At 31.3% G+C, this 16,072-nt stretch overlaps 1 protein-coding gene across 1 annotated transcript in view; it reads right to left on the bottom strand.

Annotated features, from left to right (window-relative positions):
* Positions 1-16,072, bottom strand: part of COL11A1 (collagen type XI alpha 1 chain) — a 146,209-nt gene that overhangs the window by 27,919 nt on the left and 102,218 nt on the right. Inside the window, exons 41-49 of the mRNA XM_019630455.1 lie at positions 15,860-15,967; positions 12,297-12,350; positions 10,464-10,517; positions 9,062-9,115; positions 6,248-6,301; positions 5,498-5,605; positions 5,158-5,211; positions 4,462-4,515; positions 3,398-3,451 (exon numbers count right to left, since the gene is read on the bottom strand). Coding sequence (XP_019486000.1) covers positions 3,398-3,451; positions 4,462-4,515; positions 5,158-5,211; positions 5,498-5,605; positions 6,248-6,301; positions 9,062-9,115; positions 10,464-10,517; positions 12,297-12,350; positions 15,860-15,967 — 594 coding nt within the window. The remainder of the gene's footprint in view (positions 1-3,397; positions 3,452-4,461; positions 4,516-5,157; positions 5,212-5,497; positions 5,606-6,247; positions 6,302-9,061; positions 9,116-10,463; positions 10,518-12,296; positions 12,351-15,859; positions 15,968-16,072) is intronic.

Genomic DNA, 16,072 nt, shown 5'->3' with positions numbered 1-16,072 from the left:
TTATTATATATATTTTCTTCTTAACACCAGTTATTTGAGATCCATCTGTGTTGATTTATGCAACTGTAATATGTCTATTTCCATTGCCATATAATATTTTAGCTTATGAATATATCTCAATGAATTTATCTTTTCTATATGTGTGTCTTGGATAAGATGTGTCAGATATCATCTAGAGCATGCACCTAGGAATTTCCATGTACAAGATGGTAGGAAAAGTTCTTGTTAAATTTTATTGGGTAACATAAAACAATTTTTGTAAAGCAGTTGTACCAGTTAACTCACAATAGCTATATACGATAAACCCCATTATTATTATTTTAAATGTTTCCAACATTTGGTGTGTCAGACTTAAATTTTTGTCAATAGATGGATGTGGGTGGTATCTCAATGCCAATTTAAACACACATTTGCCTGACTTCTACTCATCTTCACATGTGTTTGTCTAGCATTTGTGTTACATACCTTTTCATGCCTTTTGCTGATTTATTCTATTGGTTGTTTGTGTTTTTCTTCTTAATTTGTAGAACATACTTAGAAACTGGAAAATTTTGCTCTGCAAGTTTTCTATATACTCACGATACAAGTATTTTCTCCTATTTGAATCTTTTATTTTCAATATAAACAGAAACTTCTTTTCTTCTCCCAGAAACTTCTAATTGTAACATATTTCATACATCAAACATTTCCATTTTAATCACACCAAAGTGACCAGAATTTATGACTAAGTTTATAAATTTAAACTCCATTAAATTTTGAAAATATTTCAAGGTTTGTTTTTTCACATTTCAGATTTTAAATCAACTAGAATTTCCTTTTTGTAAATGGATATCAAGTTGAATTTTATTTTTTCCATGTAGATATTCAACTGCCCCAGCATCATTTATTCACTAGTCTATCCTTTACCCATTGATCTACAATGTCTAATTTGATCTTATTCTCATTGTAAAGAGAAAAGAATTAAGAATCAGGGATTAACTATTCTTTGTTATACCTCATTTTAGTAGCAAATGTAGAGGTTCAACTCAGGTGTGAATGAATAAGAAGGCAAATGCATGACTTCCCATCACACAGCACTGTCTTGGTGTAGTATAGAGTATAATCTAAATCTCTGAATATGGGCAGACTTTTCTATGACATTTCCTCTATTTTTGAATTAAGTAGAGGTTTTTCTAGAAGCTTAATCATTAAAATTATGATTATTGGTTATTGCACATCCCAAAGTATTCAATGCAAATATTTAAAAAAATCTGTTATAGTAAAAATGAAGATTTTGTTACATTGTATTAGCAAGATTTAAAAATTAGTAAATATGAATGAATGTTTTGAAAGCATATAATAGTGTCAATATTAACGACTGTACTGAAATAATTTCATATATAGCTTAATAGATTTAAAAAATATATTTTAATTATGTTATAAGTTTGCATGGAAGTTTTGGGTTACATATTAATCCAGGAGGGGTATTTGATATACTGCTTTACATTTAAGTGTCTTCTTTTGTATTTTGTATGTTTCCATTCTTACTCTCTAGTAAATTATTTTTATTTAACTGCCCTTTTAAATTTTAAAATCATTTAGTTTTCAAAATTAGTAATTCCTGTGACAAACCACTGTATAGCTAAAGAAACTAATTCATTTCATAACTCTGTCACCACATTAAGAAAATTCATCCCAAATACCAAATGGTACTTAGTTGAATTTTTTAAAGATGGCAAATAAACAATTTGTTTGACGTATTTTAAAATGAAACTAAACTGGATAGCACTTGCTGTTTGAATAACAGAATAAACTGAAAACCTGCCAATATATATAATAATACATTCAAAATAGATTTTGATATAGTCTCTCCTCTAGTGGCTACCACACTTTGAAAAAAGTTTCAATTCCCTCTGTATCAAAAGCATTATAATTTATACCTATAAGATGATAAATTTTTTTGTGCTCATATTCAGTAACTTTCATAATGAAGGACTAACAGTTATTATGTGAACATATATTATTATTTTTATATTATATGAGTTATCTTATGTAGTAAGCCATCTCTGAAAAACAGCAACTTGCCCAAGATAACAGAGTAAACAAATGATAGAGCTCGGTTAAAAGCCAGGAGGTATGATTTCTTTGCCTTCTGAGCCACTACGTTAAATAGCATCCCATCATTTGAGGATGGGAGAAAGAAAACATAATTTCATGTTTTCTCAGGCAAGATTTCTCAAAGACATTTTATAAAATTGGTCTTCTAAAAGGTCTGAAATAATAGAATAGATACTCATCCATCTGGAAAGTTTTAAGGGCGTTCAGACTGCCAGCAGAAATAGACAATAGACTTCAAAATCATCTTATACTTTGTAATTACTTTCAAAGAATAATAGTCCAATGATTGTTTTGAAATATGTTTTTTCTAGCAAGACACTGCTTTGGGGCTCTGACATAAAAATATAATAATAATAATAATAATAACAACAACAACAACAAAGATAAAAAAGTCCTTGGTTAATGAAGAGAACATTTTATTCAGAGAAGATACTATAAACTAAATTCATTTAAGTCAAAGAGAAATGTTTGTAAATACTGACTCAAATTTATATTACCAAGAGACAAAATTTAAACCTATTTACACTCTATGAATAGGAGGATGTTAAGTGTTAAAATAGCCCTAAAATAAAGCTAGCATTAGAAAACAACAGTGGTCCCAGTTGCTTTGTACCTAAGCAATATATTTGCGTGTGTAACACAAATTTTATTCATGGATAGGTTGGAAAATAGGCTAAAGGAGGTGCGGAGAATGTACCGATATAAGTGCTGCAAGAGGCAGATCAACAGAGAGTGTTTGATTAAAAAAAACAGGACGCTAGTTAGAAAAAGCAAAGTCAATCTCCTAGCATCTGCTTCAGCCAATATTTCGAACAAGACCTACTTATTTATATTTTACTATAGTCCTTTGTTAAAATTCTGCCACCATTTCCAAATCAGAAGTTTGACAGTGTAAAGCAATCTAACATCATTTGATGATTCCTGAGCTCACTGATTGATCCTGCATTCTGGTTATTATAAGGTTTTCAGGCAGCGCTGGATTTTTGACCTTTCATCTCCTAGTGCACCACGAGCAGAAGCTCCGGGAACTATCCGTCGTTTATAACATGTGTACGGAGGGGAGGCCTAAGCACAGAGAAGCGAGAACTACCTTTCATTGTGACAGATTAAACCTGTCAGTTAAAGTATGATCTATTTTAATAAGTGTTGTGACAAATTTAAGAAATTACCCTATTCTCAAGGACTTATATTTTTCAGCATCATTATAATGTGCTGCCTACGACTTAACATACATTATATGAATATATACACCTACTAGATAATGAGTGGATGTTTCAGATAAAGAATTTTAAAAACTTACTCTTTTTCCAGGAGGGCCTGGTGGGCCAGCCTCACCCGATGGGCCAGGAGGACCCTATAAAACGTGAAAAATACATTTTAAGCAATTACATATTGTTTTATGGCCTGCAGCACTTTTCAAAATCTAGACTGCTACCAACCTTTCTTCATTTCACGACATCTATCTTTCCTGGAAAACCTCAGCCCTATTTCAGATAACTAACCTTCCTCTAGGTATCTATAATTAGAGTTGTTAAACTCATATTGAAACCTTCTTCATAGCTGGAAAAAAGTGAATCAAATTCCTTCTCTTTAAAACTGTTCTTTTAAAAGGTGCTAATTTACTATATCTGACAAGCATCCAACAGACATACTAATTAACAAAATCATTGTTAATAACTATTCATATACATTTGTGAAACCATAAAACTATTACTTTTAAATTTCTTCTTGTGCAACACTAGAATTTTTATGTCAAGGAGCATAAAACATGCTGGGATATGACCCGCAAGTCTTATAAGCACAGAATAAGCCTCTATCAATTTGGCTGCAAAATAACCAGTGGGGACGGCTCTACAGACAAAGCTATGATAGGGGTGTGGTTTATCTGTGGCTCCTAAATAAGTTAGTGCCCTTCCAAAATTAACCACATGTGGCCAAAGCCCACTACTGTGTCATTACCAAATTGGGGGGAAAAAATGCCAATACAACCTGAATTCATTTAGGTTAGTAATTGAAGTAATTCATGTTAATGACAGGCTGATCTGGCTTTCTTCGTTTCAGTCTTATTTGTGATTTTATAATAATTTTTTATTTAACAGAAATGGATGGATATTTGAAGTTGATATAGTCTGACAAAATCATTAGTGTGCTATGACTACATTTATTTTTTTATTATGAAGGCTTTGCTTATATTTCTTAATCACAATAAGTAAGAAACACTCCATATAAGTTTGACTTTGAACTGGAATTCAAATACAACTGATAATTCTTTCAGAAATATGTGTACATACATAGTTATGGTTTGGGAAGGCTTATTGTTTCTGATTTTTTAAAAGATTAAATAAAAGTAATGTGCTTCCTTACCGGTTGCCCGGGGTCTCCATCTTCACCCTTGTCTCCACCAACACCGTCTTGACCCTGTAATGGGCAAAAAAAATGAACCAAGACATTCCTCACTATTAATTCACTTTTTTAAGAAAAAAAGGTACAATATGCTATTTTAGTCCTTGAGATAAATTATAACCAGATGGACAAATAAAGTAGCATTGTATTCTTTTAGTTGTTCTTTGAAGAATTGTGGTATCTCTCTCTTTCCATAAAGATGTGTCAAATTGCTACCACATCAAGTTTAAAATACAGTAAGCTTTTAATATAAGGAATGGAAGAGGATATGATTAGTATACAAGGCTAGTGCATCCTTTCACCATGAGCAAACATGGTGCAGTTTGAGGTAGGATTTGTATTGCAGAAGAGACTGAGATAAAAGCAAAGATCCTGTAACTCTGAAATAATAGTTATACTGCTACTCAGGTAATTGGTTTGTACAACTGAACAGAGTCTGAAAAACTAACCGAAATGAAGAGAATTATCATGCAACATAGGTCTAATAGCCTCCAACTATACGGATTTCATTGCTGTAGTTGTGATTGCAGGTTACATTTTGTTTTTCTTTCTATTTCTGGGAGTCCACTTAATTATGAATTTTCTTTAATTATTAACAATAGACACCTTGGGAACACCGTCACCAAAATAATTCCTTTATTTATCCATGATACTTACTCCAGGGCCAGGTTCCCCAGGAGGACCAGGATCTCCAGGAAAACCAACAGGACCCTAGAATGATGTTTTTAAAAGAAAGGAAAATGAAAATCATTTTTTATAAAGTCACAATACTCTGAAGTTTAAGAAGTAAAAGTCATGATAAAACCATGATTATTGGTTTTATCCTTCTGCTAGCAATTTTTAAAAATGAAATCAATTGATAATGCTATGGATATATGAAATGGTTAAAAGTCAGTCTCACCAGCCATAGGCCAGCGTCTCATGATTTCTAATCCATGAAAATCTCCAAAGTGGCTTTGATGTAGATGCCACTTTAAAGAGGACCCAGCTGACTCACCGGGTTGCCCTTAGGACCGTCGTCCCCTGGTGGTCCCTTAGCACCGGGAGGTCCAGCAGCACCAGGGGGACCGGCTTCACCTTTCTCTCCTCTTTCTCCTTTGGGACCCTACCAAACATAAGACAAGAACGATTCATTGACAAGCTTTAAATCTGAGTTTCCTAACCTTGGTATATTGGGTCAGACAATGCTTTTCTGCAGGGGGCTTCCCTATGCCTTGCAAGATGTTTAATAGCACCCCTGGGTTTTTACTAATTAGATGCCAGCAGCTACCATTCCTCCGTGTGTGACCACCAAAAAATGTCTCCAGATTGACAAATGTTTTGTGGGAGTCAAGTTCACTCCTAGTTTAAACCGTCAAAATTAGAGTAATTTTACAATCCAATAATTTTACAATACAATAATATTACAATCCTAATATAATGTTTTTTGTTTTGTTTTGTGTTTCTGTAGCTGGGTTTGTTCGTTTCTTCCTTTCATGGACAGTCCACCAAAAAAATGGATGCAATAAACAGCCCAATTTTAATGCTCCAACTTATGCAAATGTGATTTTTTGCAAGTTCTATGTTAATCAAAATATGCAGAGACTATGCAAAATTATTAAACAGAAAGGCTCTGCATTTGTGATTATTCTTAATAGGTTGGAAAGACAAAGCAAACAACTGAATTACAGCTAGGAATCATTACATGTGTAAAATGCCCGAAAAGAAATTTCTGGACACCCTACATTGCTGGTAGGACAGCACTTACTCCTGTGCCGGCTTCCCCAGGAGGCCCTGGGTTTCCTGCTTCTCCAGGCTCACCCTACAAAGAAGAGATCAAATGAGGATCAGAACACAGAAACGATGTTTTACATTTGTAAAAGTGCCTTCAATGATAACCATGACATTTTATACTAGCTCTTAAATCATTACATGGTTTAAAAAGCAGTGAAAACCTTTAATAAGAGGAAGGAACTTCTCCTATTACTGACCTCAATATTATTATTTCTCTGATGAGGAGACAGAACTGGATAGGTTGCATGCTACGGTTCTCATCAAAGCACACAAAACAGATGGCTGCATGTTTCCTAACAAATTGTGTATCTGTGCTGCATCACTATTCATATCATAATTTCAATCAGAGTTTATTAAACAATTTCAATTGTTTTTGTACTAAATTATGAATTCAATTTATCATTATAACAAATAAGCAAATAATTTGGTAGTATTTTAATAAAACTATAAAATATATTTAGTAAAGGTCTAAAGAAAAATAGTATTTATAAGATACATAGAGGTATTTAGATACTAATTAAAACTGCTAATTTAATCATTCACTATATGGTTTGATCACACTTATATAACACACTTGTTCAGTCTGAAGCTCCCTTCAGAAGGGACAGCAAATTACTTTGTATGCCTAAATCATAAAATATGCATTAAATCTTGAGGTACTGTTCAGATAGATGTCTGTGTTTTGAGGAGATTATTGAAGTGAAGAATCTATGGTAAATATATATTACATGGAAAAAAGATTAAACATACTTAAGCAAAATGCATCATAACTAAAGGATATTAGCTTTTCTCTCTCTCTTTCCATCTTCCTCTCTCCTCTCTCTCTCTATCTGTCTTTCATTAAAATAGTGACTGGCATTGCATTTTTAAAAATAGAATTGGGTAAGTATTCAACCAGAATTAAAGCTGATATCAGAAATCTGTACTATACAGCAAATTATATTACCCCAGATTCTGAAGAAAAAAAATTAATATTAGAGTTTTTTTCTATCTTGCTGTCATGGAGAAATTTTTTTATTATACAGAAAAATGAAAACTTTAATTTTTAATGTAATCAATTTAGAATCAGCTACATTTTAATTATAAGAAGTCGAATCACCATCCTGATTTACTGAATCATTCTCTTGAGACTCAAGAGTTGGCAAGGTGTTTCCAGATAGGGTTTAAACAAATGGAATCAATACGGAAAGGGAGTTTTCCAAAACTCCAAGCATCTGGCTTCCATGTGTGTATCCAAGAGTTACAGAGAGGATAAAAGGATAAAAGATATAACTGAAGTACTTAAAAGTGTTTCCACTGTACCCGAAAGCTTTAAGAAACAAGTAAGGTGAGCTGAAAAGACTGTTAAATGGTTTTAGAATTTGCTATGTTGGCAAAAGTAAAACTAGAGACTAGTTTCCACAACTATGTAGTCAGCATCAGAGCCAAAGGGGGCTGATGCAAAGGGCAGAAAGAGGAAAGGTATGAGGCTGTCTTCACCTGTCTAACACAGTGACACCATCAGAGACAGTTGTCTTTTTTGCTGTTTCTCCTACGACAACTGAACTCAATGAAAATGTTCTTTCAATTCCACCCCCAGCCCATCTGTATCTTTTCAATGCAAAACTTTGAATTTAAGAATATAAACAAAGAGCTACTCAATCAAAAAACTAGGCAATGCTGTACGAATTAAATAGCTTTAAAATGTTTCAAATTTAGTAATTGTAAAACTATTTGAATAACCAGAGTCAATCAAAATACTAAAATGTGGTATTGAGCAGAAATAAACATCAAAATATTATATTCTAATGCTATTACATTGCTTTTTTTCTGAGAGTTGAATATTTTAATTCAACGAATTTAAGTCCAAGATATGATTTGTCAATTTTTTTTGAGAACAACCGAACTTTTTATGGCTAGAATAAGTTTATACTTCTGATACCATTTAATTAATAACTAGTAAATTCAAAAAATTTCTACATTGTTTACACTGTATAATATTTTATGGTTTAAAATTTAAGTTCCATCCCACAAAACTGGCAAATATTTTATTTTTTAAATGAAGCAAATATTAATGACAGGTTTTTGAAAAGTGTGTTAAGAAATGAATGTATAAATAAGAAATCAGGCAATCATTTTGACATTTTCATAAAAAAGAGCAGATATTTTAAATGAAATCATGTTCATAACAAAAGGAAGCTATTATGAGTCCAGATGTTATGGCACATGCCAACTATTTTGAAAAGTGCGAAAGACAGGTCATACTGTTAGCACTAAAAATATAACTCTAAATATGACAAAAATGAGTGATTAATTCTTTTGTAATTGGAAGGATTCCTTTTTCCTTTTTAAGTCAGTTATATAAACCAATCTTTCGTATTTTCAGTAATGAGTATTATTACAGACACTTAGTCTACTCAGACCTACATGGGTTGGAGTAGATCTTGATTCAGCCACTTTCTAATGACAAAACCTTGATGCAATCACTGAAATTCTCTGAACTTCAGGCCTCTCAGCTTTAAAATGCTGGTAATAACAATACCATCATCACAAGTTGGTTGTGTTGATTAAATGAACTAATCCATGTACACTACTCTGCACAATACCTGGCAATCAAAAACACAATATCTCAAAATTATTTTACCTCTAATTATTTCATTATTAGAGCTGATGAGTTAGTTGTGATTCATATAACTATGTGTAAAGCACTTGGAAAGATAGTACTATTAGAAGCACTTAAAATATTAGCCAATATTATCAAAGCCCTCAATTCTTGCTGTTTCCAGCTGTATATCTCTACTTTCCTTACCTTTTCTCCAACACCACCAACTGAACCAATGGATCCTGGAGGTCCTTGTGGTCCCTACATTGTAGTAAAAGAAACAGTGTTTCTTATTCTTGTCATAAAATAAGAAATTCATAAGTATATATCTAGTTTTTCTCAAAGAGAAAGAAATATATAATAGAATACCCCAAGTCAATTGAAGGATGTGATAAAATGATGCCCTTTCTTGTTATCAAATTAGTTGGATAGCATATAATTTAATTATATTAAATAGATTTTCATACTCACTATAATTTTGAAGATAAGTCAGGAGAATTTCCAAATCTAGTCATGCCAGTTGATACTCAGAACATAAATTCAATCTTTCTGACCATTGAACATATCATAGTTAGAGGATAATTTTGTATTGGGTTGTCAGAAAAGTCATGACGTATTTTTTCCATGTTTTTTATTGCAAAAATGTGTCATGACTTTTCCGACAACCCAATAGATCTTTGTAGTAGACAAAATATGACTCTGGTTAGGAGTTATGTAATCCATGCTAAACACAAAATAAACCATCTCTTAGCCTTTAAATTATTTAAGGGGGACTAAAAACTAATAGCTCTTTTAGTACATCTGCTCCTAATCTATTTTACCCACTCTGGCATGCTAGGATTAAAAGCAGGCATAACAGAAGAAAAATAAAACAAGAATAAATGTCTTATTTATTGTGAACAGGTAAAGTCAGGAGGAGAGATCATATCAAAGTCTATAAATTTGTTAATATTAATAGTAACAACAAGATAAATATGGCATTACATTTTGAAATCCTATAATATTGGAACAGTGAGCTAATTACTAAGCTTGGAGGAGATTGTCTTTGTATAATTGAGAGGAAACATTTTACATGATGAGAAGTGCACATAATTACGCTAACATATTTTATAGAGTGAAAATATAAAATGTACAACTTTTAGATAAAAGTTACTGATTATAGATGTTTACATAAAGGATGTTTGGAGTACAGACCTGGGCTAGTACAATCAAAGCCAATTACAAACCATCTCCTCATGCACTTGTAAAAGATAAAGGTTAAATTTGAAATAATTCAGTAACATTGAACTGTTATTGCATGCAAGTCACAGTCTAAGTATGTTGAACTGAACCAATGTAGTTATTATAATATAGCTAATATTTCTCACTTATCAATAAATATATATTTAATCTGAACTTTGTATTTATTTTATATTTGTGATTAGTTCCCTATAAAGCCTGTTTCTATCCCTGGAAAATGAAATGGAGTGAGAAGATGCTTGAGCTCTTGTACACATAAACATTTAACAATAGTGTAACTATCTCCATTATATTTTAGATACTATCTGCCATTCAATAATACTGACACCTATATAACTTCAAAATAATTAACATATTTCACAGTTCTTACATCAGCTCCATTGGGACCTTGAGGACCTCTTGGGCCTGGAGGACCAGGTGGACCCTGTAAGAGAGGAATATTAAGGACCAAACTCAAATACATTTCTGATATTTTCATTTTGTGATTAAGAAAACTAAAAGAAGTTTCAGCCTGTAAGATCATAGTCAGTGAAGCATGTCAGGGTTATAAGATATTCTTGATGGATACAACATCACATTAGCAAATGATTTTTTACATATAGCTACAGGGAAATTAGGACTGCAGGGGAAAGTTTTGATTAAGAATTAGCAATGTCTACGTGCTATGATAAATTCATAATAGCACTAGAAATATTTTATGCTAGAATATGCTAGAATGCAAGAGTATAAAAGGAACATAAAGTTGGAACAAGAAATAGTACATGAGAAGATTTAGAATTCATTAATTCTATAGAGAGTTTTTATTTGTATATTTTGGGGGTTTTTTGTGTGTGTATCAGTTCTCATGTTCTATGTAAGAATTGAAATAAGATTAACTATTTAATTATCTTCCTAAAAACAATGGTTTTCTCTCCTTCTTGTACATTATCATTACCTTGGGCATTTTTTTGTAAAATACTGATGGCCACAATCCCTTACCTCAAAGTTGTGATTAGTCTGTAGTCAACACCAGGGTATTAGTATATTTTAAAGGTCACAGTTCATTTTATTGTCATGCTTGAAAGACTTGTCTACTATTAGCTATTATCATAGGTCAGGGAGAATGTATTAATGTTTAGGAAAACATAGCAATCATATTTTAAAACAAGCTTGCTATGTATCTGACACTGCTTGGAATATTAATTGGTTATTTGAAATAGTAATGTTTATTATGTGCCTTGTTTTTCAGTTTATTGTGATAAGAATCATTTATTTGAATAAAATAAAATCTAACATGCAACTGTAAAAATATCAAATGTATTTTGAGGAAGTAAAAATTGAGGCAATGTTTATTGAATGAAAGAAGCAATTAGGAAATGTGTTAATTACATTTCATTATTAATTCCAATTACCTTGCTTAATTATTTCATTACCCAATGTAATACTTAATAAACAAATATATGTATTTCAAATTTTCAGTTGAACTATTAGACTTAAAGCAGAAAGCCAGGGTTAATCAGTGGGAATTATTATGTCACAACATTTTAATAAAGACAGGATTCCTTATTAAATTAAGGCTTCGTTTTAAAACACAATTAATTTTTAACACTGTGGTAACATTTGCTAATTATTCAAATCCTTAGTGACTATTACCTATTTTTTAATGGCTCTACATCAAGGTCCAGAGCTAAGTACTAATAAATAACTAAAGTGTGGCCATTTATATATACCTTGAAAATATATACTGCATAAATATATATCGGGCCGGCCGAGTGGCTCAGTTGGTTAAGAGCTCGCTCAAGAGTTTGAGCTCTGAGCAACAGCGGATGGATTCCCGGCCCGAGCTGAGCAGCCGCTGAGCTGCCAACAGGTGGCAGGATGGCTCAGCTAAAACAAAAATAATAATAAATAAATAAATAAATAAATAAATAAATATATATATATATATATATATATATATATATATATATATATAAAACAATAAATCAACCAAGGGATAATATGTGTATATAACATTACTCCAAAGTGAGAAGGAAAAGAAAGTAGAGACTCAAGATGATGTGAGAGACTTCAATGGTGGAAGATGGGTAGAGGAAAGGGGAGGCATCAATCTGAAAAATCATAGCCTTTAGGACTATTTTGCTCATATTAATAAATCATAAGAAAGGTATTAATAATGTAGAAATTCATAATATCTATCAAATACTTAAAAATAAAACCTTACCATAGGCCCGACATCCCCATTTTCACCTTTTTCACCAGGTGGGCCTGGCAGACCCTATGAAAATACAATTAAAAAAATAATAATAATAAAAGTTATTCCTATTTAAAAATAAACTCTTTACCAATTTCTAACGTAAAATAAAATTATACATGAAGTCTGAAATTAAAATTAATATGGAAATTAAGATTCAGAAATTAGCATATGTCAAAATACTTATAATGCAAGTAAGTATTGACTGCATATGAAAAAAATCTCATATTTAAATTTACAAAAAAAATGCTTTGTATACCGTCATACTGTTTGTTAGTTATAAGAACTAAATACATAATTTATGAACACTTAATCATTTGCTCCATCTTTTATGAGTAATATATAGGACTGTCATTTTAAAGATTTTCTGAAAAATCTTGTACCAAATTATTTTAGAACACCCTATACAGGTCAGGTTTTTACAGTTAGATACCAATTTGACAAAACTCTTTTGAAAATAAATATTCCAATACATTTTTGTGGGTGTAAATATCTTCTGAATTTCTGACCTGTTAATTCCACTTCTGAATCTTAAAAATCCACAAGGCCATAAAGCCTGATTATTATACTTCCTTTATTCTCTCAAATCCATTTTATTTAATATTCAATGGCATATAATTGTTTAGCAGTGGTTCTGTGTTACAGTAATAAATACATTCGATTTATTATTCCCTAACCATGCCCAGGCAAAATAGTGCATACATGATGATCTTTGATGTTTATTCTATTTTACTTATCCTTAAAAATTTCATTTTTTAAATCATGGTAATAACCCCCCAAATTGTTTTTATGACCTACCAATTCCACATTACTCTCAGTGTGGAGAGAGGGTGCTTTACCAGGTATATTTATAAACTTTTTTTTTTAATTTGGTCTATATTCATTTTGCCAAATTAATTACTGAAAATTTTAATTACTAATTAATAATGAGTAACATATACCATGATTTCATTTTTTTCTTCTCAAATGTCAGCTAGATGTCTAGGAAAATTGCCTGTCATATCTACTTCTTAGACAGTTGCTATCATCTGATGGTAACTTCTAGAATTACTAGAGAAGTTGCTACAAGAAATAGCCAGGTAGTGTTTAAGATTCTAGTCTGCTTAAAAATTACCTGGAGAGGTTGATAAAATTTTAAATTCCAAGGTCTCCAACCTCAGAGATTCTAATTCATTGATGGAGCACACAAACTTAAATTCTTTAACATGCAAGTGAATTTTAACACAGATGAACTAAATATTTCATTTTAAGTCCATTTTCTTTAGTAGTATGTATTGCAATTTAGACATAATTAAGTTTTTGAAAACACCATATTAATTAACATTCACATTCCCTATATTTTATCCAGGTTTCCACCTCATTCGTTAGTAGGGAATGAATCTAATTTGGGATACCGAAGTTGAATGGTATATAAATATTAGTTCATAGTTTTCTTTTATTTCTATACCAAGCCCAGCTTTGCATTGCCATCTTTTCTTCATGTGTATGATTATTCCTAATATTAACTCAATAGGAACCTCCCAGTAGAAAAAATATTGAAATATTTATTGATTTTTGATGAAGTTTGATTATAGTTTGAGTCGATTAAGACAGAACATTCTTATTACTAAAATTATTGGAGACACAATGAGACAAATTCTCTTGTTGTAGAGAATTAAATGTTATCAATTAAATGCTAAATGGCACTCCAGTGTTAATCAGTTTTCATATCTCCTAACTTTCTCCTAGGGAGTAATTTATACATGAAGAGTCTCTTTTAAGATCTGTTAATTTAAAATAATTTGCCATTTAAGTGATAAAATACAAGAATGAATTTAGGCCAAGAACTCTCGTTCTATATGTCTCCTTCCTATGTAGACGAATAGTAAACATCAAACTGAAAATCAAGTCATGCAAACAGAATATTAGATTGTTGTTATTTATGTCTATTATGATTGCTACTATCTATTCATCCATGAAGACTCAAATAAAGTATGTAGATCAAGTGTGAATATATTCATTACATTAGCATCTTTTCAGATTCCCAATTTAAAAAGATAGCTGTGGGAAAATATAATCAATTTTTTGGTGAATTGATTTCTCAAGTTATCATCAAAGAGCCCATTTCTTATGTTCTAGAAATAAAGATAATTTTCATTTAATATTTTATAAATATAAGCTACAAGTCATCTTCTTTAATCATGAGAAGCAAATTCTAATTTACAACCTTATAGAATTCAGAGTAATCAGTTAAATGAAAAAGCAGAAAATGAATGGTAACATATCCATTGGTGATATAATTTTTAATGCCTTGTTATTTTCAAATGTGTTTCACACACATCCTAATATGTAGTACTTGTGATTACTTATTTATTATTGTGTAATAAGTATAAAATAGTTAAATATGAATATGAAAATGAAGTTTTGCATTTCCCAAGTTTAACGGAAATTATTTTGGCATTAAAAGAAAAGCAGAAAATGATAATATGTTCACTGGTAGGCATTCATTGAGTATTATAACAATAATAGTTGTGAAAATATAATTAATTATATTGTTTACAATGTAATTTGTACAATTATATATACATATATAAGCTATTTAATATTAAAATCAGTATTCTGGGACTTCATGAAAACAAAGATAAAAAATTAAATTTACACAAATTCAATTTCTATTTACTGTTTTACAGCCTCATAAATTTGTAAGTACAGTGAACTAGATGATTTATTTTGAACATTTCCAAAATTTCTAATGTGGCATAATTTATATCCATATGGTACCCAAATATTACTTACAATTTTATAATCTTTTACAGGATCACTAGATAGGTACAGAATGAGCAAGTAGAAAAGAAAAGCTAGATGATTTAAAAGTTTGTAGGGAGCAGTGAACATCACATGGGAGGGTGGAAAACAACCTGGAATTGATACTATTATTTAGTGTTTTGTCTGAATCCAGTTGTTGCACATACTTGAATGAAAATTTCTTAGCCTACAATGTTTTACAACTTTATATTTCCTCTCCTGAATGTGCTTTATAAAATACAAATTATACTTTTAAATAAGTTATTTTAAATGATAACTTTACTGTTAGTGTGTTTATTTTACCTATTATTGTTTAACATTTACTGTTGGCAGTTTCTGTTCATAGTTGCAACTGGGAGTTTGCTATTTCTCAAAACGCTTTCACTTTCTGCGAGCCATCTGAAGTACCAATTTTCCTGCTAATGGACCTGTGAAGGAACACTTCTAATATCTTACTTTTAACTATCAGACGTAAATAAGGTTGTAGTTCCTTTTTTTTAAACAAAATAATAAAGAAAGGAAATGCAATACCTAAGGTGGGGCTAAACCAGGGCTGATACAGCTTCAGAAAAATGAATAAAAACTGATAAAAGGCACTTGAAGTTTAGTCATACATTTAAATAAAACAGTCTTTATGGTTAAAAGTTGTGTTAAAGTTCCTAGATAGAAAAAAGGAGTGCTGTTTTATTTTACATTCACCAGAAAACCTGGTATGAGAAGTAGGTGGAAATAATAAGAGAGCATCTTACCTGAAGACCTATGGGACCAGGAGGTCCTGGGAAACCTCTTGCACCTTCATCACCTTTTTGTCCAAACATCCCCTGCTGACCTCTGGGACCTGGCTCACCATCACCGCCCTAGAGGACAGCAACAAAAATGAACACAAACTGGAAACATCACGATTTTAACACAAGTCATCATTAAAACATCGCCATTTTAAATTTAACCAAAGCCGGTCCATT

Source organism: Hipposideros armiger, unplaced genomic scaffold, assembly GCF_001890085.2.
Source record: "Hipposideros armiger isolate ML-2016 unplaced genomic scaffold, ASM189008v1 scaffold_915, whole genome shotgun sequence".
In the NCBI taxonomy this organism is placed as follows: domain Eukaryota; kingdom Metazoa; phylum Chordata; class Mammalia; order Chiroptera; family Hipposideridae; genus Hipposideros; species Hipposideros armiger.
This window is presented reverse-complemented; position numbering and strand designations above follow the sequence as displayed.